This window comes from Arachis ipaensis, chromosome B09 (assembly GCF_000816755.2).
Source record: "Arachis ipaensis cultivar K30076 chromosome B09, Araip1.1, whole genome shotgun sequence".
Classification (NCBI taxonomy): domain Eukaryota; kingdom Viridiplantae; phylum Streptophyta; class Magnoliopsida; order Fabales; family Fabaceae; genus Arachis; species Arachis ipaensis.
Genome location: NC_029793.2, coordinates 69074798 through 69081826, shown reverse-complemented (window position 1 = coordinate 69081826; position 7029 = coordinate 69074798). Strand labels below are relative to the sequence as shown.

At 39.0% G+C, this 7029-nt stretch overlaps 1 protein-coding gene across 1 annotated transcript; it reads left to right on the top strand.

Annotated features, from left to right (window-relative positions):
* LOC110266860 (ABC transporter G family member 41-like) lies at nt 1031-4648 on the top strand. Its single transcript, XM_021111905.1, has 5 exons — nt 1031-1328; nt 2675-2871; nt 3082-3246; nt 4103-4153; nt 4239-4648. The coding sequence occupies exons 1-5, from the start codon at nt 1031-1033 to the stop codon at nt 4344-4346; spliced, it is 819 nt and encodes a 272-aa protein (XP_020967564.1). The 3' UTR covers nt 4347-4648.

The following is a 7029-nucleotide window of genomic DNA, read 5'->3' as shown; positions in this document are numbered from 1 at the left end:
GAAGAACCACCCCAACCTCAGATGGGGAGACAACCACAATCAACCTCAACAACCATGGCAAAGGAACTCAAACCAAAACTCAAACCAAAACAGTTGGAAGAACATAAACCAAAACAACCAGCAGAATAATACCCAAAACACATACAGAAAACCACAAAATACTCACCCCAACACTAACCATCATCCATCCAATAACCAAGCCTCAAATCAAAACACTTACCCTCAACCCTCAACACCCCACCATCAACCAATCTCACAAGACTCTCAGAGAATTAACAACTTGGAGCTCTTAATGGAAAAGATGATGAAGCACCAGGAGATGACATTAAGAAACCAGGAAGCCTCCATGAAAAGTATGGAAAGGCAAATTGGACAAATCTCCAAGCAACTTTCCATGGAAAAACCATTAAGTTCACTCCCAAGTGACACCATTCCTAATCCAAAAGAGGAATACAAAGTAATTCAGCTAAGGAGTGGAAAGGTCTTGGTGAAGGATGAAGAAGCAACCAAGAAGTCAAAGGAAAATGAAAAGAAGCAAGATGGAAAAGAGGAAGCCAATTGTGATGGTGCAACAGCAAGCAAGCAAACTTCAAAGCAAGCTCAAGAAAAGGAGGAACAAACAAAAATTTCAAGAAAGGGGAAGGAAGTAATTGAAGAGCCAACCAAGGAACAAAAGCAGCAAGCAGAGAAGAACTTGGTACCTCCACTACCATATCCCCAAAGATTCAACAAGGAAGCAAAGGATCAACATTTTCATAAGTTAATGGCCGACAGATCAATCAAGACACCCAATGGAATTGTGGAAAATTTACTAGTGAAGGTTGGAAAGTTTATCTTCCCTGCAGACTTCATAATCTTAGACACAGAAGGGGAAGGAAACAACTCAATCATCTTGGGGAGACCATTTTTAGCCACAGCAAGAACCACTATTGATGTGGAGAAGGGAGAAATGACCTTCAGGGTGCATAATGAACAAATGGTAATCAATGTCTTCAAATCAATGCAACACCCCTCTGAGCAAGAGAATTACATGAATGTGGATATGATAGAAGGGCTGGTAGAGGAAATGTTTGAAGACAACTATTTGGAGCATCAGGAAGAACAAGGAGAGGAAGTGGTAGAAATTTCTATTGAAGACAAGAAAGAGGATAAACCAAAACAGGTGTTGAAGCCTCTCCCTCCTCACCTCAAATACGTGTTTCTTGGGGAAGCAGAGGCATTACCAGTGATCATAAATTCCTCCCTGAACATGGATGAGGAAGCAAGATTGATTGAAGTATTGAAAGCTCACAAAACAGCCTTGGGGTGGACAATTGAGGACATCAAAGGCATCAGCCCTGCTATTTGTATGCATAAAATTTTATTGGAGGAAGAATCAAAACCTGTGGTTCAACCGCAAAGAAGACTCAACCCAACCATGAAAGAGGTGGTTCAAAAAGAAGTGATGAAGCTATGGAATGCTGGGATAATTTTCCCAATCTCAGATAGCTCTTGGGTGAGTCCGGTTCAAGTTGTGCCAAAGAAGGGAGGAATGACAGTCATCACCAATGAGAAGAATGAGTTGATCCCCACTAGGACAGTGACTGGGTGGAGAATGTGCATAGACTACAGGAGATTGAATGATGCAACAAGAAAAGATCATTTTCCTCTGCCCTTCATTGATCAAATGTTGGAAAGACTAGCAGGCCATGCTTACTACTGCTTCCTGGATGGGTACTCTGGATACAATGAAATAGTAGTGGACCCCAAGGATCAAGATAAGACCTCTTTCACATGCCCATTTGGAGTTTTTGCCTATAGGAGGATGCCCTTTGGGCTGTGCAACGCCCCAGCCACTTTTCAAAGGTGTATTCTTTCCATCTTTGCTGATATGGTAGAAAAATTCTTAGAAGTCTTCATGGATGATTTTTCTGTTTTTGGCTATTCATTTAACACACTACAAGAAAAAAGGCCTGTCGGCACCCTTTTTTCTTGCCACGCTTTTAAAGCGTGCCCAAAAGTGATCTATGGGCACGCTTTTGCGAGGGTAGCCACTAATTTGTGATTTGGCCACGCTTTTTTTTGCCACGCTTAAAAAGCGTGGCCATAGAGAGAAATCGGCACGCTTTTATGAGGGTGGCCACTTATTTAAAATTTGGCCACGCTTTTTTATCGCCACGCTTAAAAAGCGTGGCCATAGAGGGAAATTGGCACGCTTTTGAAGCGTGACAAAATAGTTTCGTTATCGTTACATTTTTAAAGCGTGGCCGTTTCCTCTAAACCTTTCGGCACGCTTTATAAGCGTGGCCACAGAGTTCAAAAAAAATAAATAAATAAATAAATTCCACCCTCTCTTAATTCGAAACAAACAGTTTACACAACAAACCCCCTAACAACACTTCTTCCTTTCTTCGAAACACACCCTCCTCTTCTTTGAAACAATGCCTTAAAAGCGAAAACCCTAACGGCGACGGCGCTCTTCACCTAACGGCGGCGGCGCTCTTCACCTAACATAGAGCTCATCGCCGGTGCCCTCACTGTCTCCCCCAATAACACTCGTTGGTCAACCTCGTTCCAACCCTCTCTAGCAACCCCTTCGTAGGTGCCACCTCTGCCGGTGTTCCCTCCGTCGGCGCTCCTTCCGTCTCTCCTGTAAACACGTATCCCTCCTTCGGCGGTGACTCACTCTGGTAAGGCCTCCCTTGGCGCTCACTATCGCAAACCCTCCGTCGATGCTCACTCTCTCTCGCAAAACCTCAATCGTCACTCCTCCCTCCATGGTTCAGCACCCGCCGCGTTGCCGTCTCCCTCTCTGAAGTCGTCGCGCCGCCGTCTCCATCTCCGTCACTCGTCGCACCTCCGTCAGCCACGTTCAGCATTCGCAGCACCGTGGTAAATTATCTGTCAAAATTTTTCTTGATCTGATTATTTGTTTTTGAATTTGATTTTTTGTTTTGATTTTCTTGGTTCTTCATTTTTTTTCTGATTTTTCTAAATTTATATTTTTTGTTCTAATCTAATATTTGGTTTAGGGTTTTTTTTTTCTAAACTTGACATTTGGTTCTGTTCTGGCAGGCTAAAAGATATCAATTATTTCTTCAGGAATTGAAACAACAAGGGATACAAGAAGAAAGGCTGCAGCTGCTTGTTAATGTTACTGGAGCTTTTAGGCCTGGAGTGTTGACAACATTGGTTGGAGTAAGCGGGGCTGGAAAAACCACGCTAATGGATGTCTTGGCTGGAAGAAAAACTGGAGGTGTTGTGAAGGTAAAGATTTTCTCCCTTCATTTTTTGTTATCGTTATTATTTAAAAAAAATGAATGCGGAATATGCTGGAAAAATCGGCAAGTTATCTTGATGAATATGCAATATTTTTCAAGAATTAACATCTGTTTGTTTGAAGTCTAACCCCTGCTATTTTGATTTTTTTTACTAGGTTCTTCTACAGCTAGATCCGTTTCTCAATGAACTCACCATCATATTCGAGCGCAGCACCGAGACGGGCTCTGTTTGGGTTACACTTAAACGATGTGTGTATATGTGTGTTAGTGTTGGCTTCTTGGTTGATCAAATGTTTTTGGTTTTATATTTCTGCAAACTGAATTTAGTTCATTATGCCTCCTTTTCATGTTCTTGGTGTGCCTTTAGCATCCTTGTAAGTATAAAGCTGTGAGGAATAAAATGGCCGCAGCTGGTGAAGCAATTGACTATAAATGCCTTATTCTTTTCACCAATGGCAAGAAGACAATTTCTACATCAGTACGTATCTCTTGTATATACTGAACTCGTCATTTTGGTTTCTCAGTCTGCTTTCAGAACCTTCATGCTTGGTGATGCAAGTTTCAAGTAGTGTAAACTTAGATTATCCTTTGAGTAGTTGTAGGCATAAAACTCCTCTAATCCCTTGGCATGTTATTCTTCGATCCCATTCATAATGATTGAGTGCTCTTGGTTAGAGTAGATTAATCACCAAAAAGATATAAAGTGAAAGAGAGAATGACATAGAAGTAGAATCTCAATCTAATTCTCAATAAAGAAAAAGTAGAGATCACAAATCGATCTAAACCAATTCAATTGTATATTTTTTTGCAACAATATAAATTGCTTCTGTTATTTAAGTAAGTGCAGCCGCTCTGCTGGCCATGCCGGGAAACCTGCAGTTAGATGGACTGAGGTTCACACATTTTGTTAGATGATGAATTTTTGTTTCTGATATCGTTTCTTTCTTTATTAATCCTTTATTTTCGGGAAGATTTCAGATACAAAGCTGGTTTGAGGATAGGCTCCAAGACTTACCAGATGACCCTAATAATGAATTGATGATTCCCGAAGACCCTGAATGTAATAAGGAAGGTGAGCTCTCTTGAATGCCTAAGGTTCTTAGCGTAGCTTGTGCTTGTGCTTTGCTCGAGCAGTGCCTATCACTGCTGCTTAAGTATGCTGTAGCCAATGTAATTTCTGTTAAGCTATTTTTTTTGACTATTTTGTTGCTTTAAAATGTCTCATAAAAACTGAAATTTGGTTAGTTGCAGTGGAAATGGATTGTGACTTAAAGCAAGCTTTAACTAAAATGTTAGTGATTTGAACACTGGATTTCTTTGCTTTAGGGAAGACTTTGTCTGATAATTATGACAATTCAGTTCTGTTCAGTTCTGTTCTGTTCTGACATTTGTTGCCTAAGTTTGATGATATTGTTTGTTTGTTTCTTGATCCTCACTTCTGTTTCCCTTCTTTTTTTGGTTTAATGTATTCAGTTGCTTTCCTTTGCACTGTTTTTGTTTCATGAGAGTTAGGCTTAGCTAGATTTGCTTGTTTATCCCTGCTTTTATTAAGAACTATATAGTTGATAGTTCATGATCTGATTTGAGTCTCCTTAAATCACTTCAATTTTTATCCATCTGAGGATGGTGTGGTGTTTGGATAAGTTATATTACTAAGCAAATTATTTTACCCTTTTATCAGGAACTATCTGGCTCCGTTTCTAGATTAATAATGGACCGAAGCTCCATTGATTATGGTTATAGGGATGGAGAAGGTGATGCTGAACGAACTCTAAAGATGGTAGACACAGGAGTAATTGGTAGCGATATTGCCATAGCCGAAGTAAGTCTTAAATCCCCTCTGTAGTATATGTTGTGTTTAGAGATGTCTATTCTTTTTCATTTATAAAGTTTGCATTTTCATTCAGGAGTCAGGCATCTGGTCTAAACCCAACAGTGACAATTTCACTCAATGCATAGAACTGCCAAGAAATCATAAGAGTATGACTCAAGTACCCTCCTATCTCAAAGACCAACGGCTATATCCTCATAAACGCTAACGGTGGCTTGAACCAGATGAGATTTGGGGTCTGGCAGCATTGATTTCTGATGGTATATTATGAAAAGTTAGGTAGCGAAAGGTACCATCTTAATAATGATTACTCCACCTAGTAATTGAATTGTTCATTAGACACTATTAATACCGAATTGTAATTGTTTCAATATATGACTCACACTACTATTTTGTGATTAAATTTAATCTTAGTAATTCTTATTTGATTGAGAAAAAGTTATGATTGGCTTGTTTGTAGTATATATAACTATATAGCTCTTAATTCTATGGATTAATTTGTTTGTTGGAGAAATACTAGGTGTTAATTCTAGACGTTTCACTTTAGATTATTTTGGGAGTGAAGTGTTTATGGGTTGACTTTGTAAGGAGTCGAAGATATGTGCCATGTCCCTACAATTGTTATCATGTCGCTTTATGTGTTGCTGATTTAACCCAGCAATGGTGATTGGACCTCTTCTGCAACCAGTACTTAACACAAGTGCTGCTAGTGTTTTGAATGTAACTAATGGTAATTTTTAAAATTCTATTTTCTGCATGTGGAAATGAAAATTGAAATAGTAAATAATAAAAGTACAATATATAATGTGCAAGTCTATAAAGCTTATCTTTCTCTTATGATGTGTTTGTCAATGTGATGTTGATTCAAGTGTCTTGATGTGTGGTTCAGGAGAAGAAGCCTTATTCCGATAAAGTTGCTAAGCTTAAAGCAGAATATGAGAAAGCTATGGAAAGTTATAATGCTGCTGAAGCAGGAGGAGAAAAGGGAGAAGGAGAAGGAGAGCATGAAGAGGGCTAATGAAAAATATGATAAGAAAGAAGCTGCGGCCAGTGAAGACGAAGAGTTTTAAAGCAAATGGTAGCAGGAGTTCTTCCTACATCAACTTTTTGTTAATCATAGTTCTGATGTATATCACTTTTTGGTTTTCCATCCTTCATATATTTGGGAACATTTCAGTTTTAATTTAAATTATTATTATAGCATGTAAATAATTCATGTAAATTAATAAAAAATCAATTCTTATGCCTTCTAATTTTCTCTTTTTAATTATTATTATAGAACTGTAATTTTTTTAATTATTATTATGCATTCTAATTTTCTCTTTTTTTTTTTAATTTGACAAAGGAATAGGCCACGCTTTGAAAGCGTGGCAAAAGGCTTTAGTGGGAAAGCTACGCTTTTAAAAGCGTGGCTGTATGTGCTTTATCGGCACGCTTTCAAAGCGTAGCCAAAACTAACTTTCTTGGCACGCTCGAAAAGTGTGGCGTTATGTCAACTTTTCGGTACGTTTTTATAGCGTACCGATAGATTAACACCTATGGCCACGCTTTTAAGCGTGGCAAGAGTTGAAAGCGTGGCCAAAAAAAAGCGTGCCGATAGATTCACAAAAGCGTGGCGATAGAGTAATCGGCACGCTGGCGGACGTGACCCTTTCAAAAGCGTACCGATAGCTCAAAAAGTGTGGCGAAAAGCTATCGGCACGCTTTTTAGCACTTTTTGGCACGCTTTAAAAGCGTGGCAGAAAGCTTATTTTCTTGTAGTGACACTTGCTTGCATAACCTAACTCTTGTTTTGAAAAGATGCCAAAAAACTAATTTGGTGTTGAATTGGGAAAAGTGCCATTTCATGGTTCCGGAAGGAATAGTTCTTGGGCATAAAGTATCATGTAGAGGTATAGAAGTTGATAAAGCTAAAATAGAAGTTATTGAAAAACTCCC

Excerpts from the sequence above, each read along its gene's own strand:
- LOC110266860 (XM_021111905.1), top strand. The coding sequence starts at position 1,031 with ATGAATGTGGATATGATAGAAGGGCTGGTAGAGGAAATGTTTGAAGAC. Across the intron at positions 1,329-2,674 it reads GACAATTGAGGACATCAAAG|GCCTCCCTTGGCGCTCACTA; the intron begins GCATCAGCCCTG and ends CACTCTGGTAAG. Across the intron at positions 2,872-3,081 it reads TCAGCATTCGCAGCACCGTG|GAATTGAAACAACAAGGGAT; the intron begins GTAAATTATCTG and ends TTATTTCTTCAG.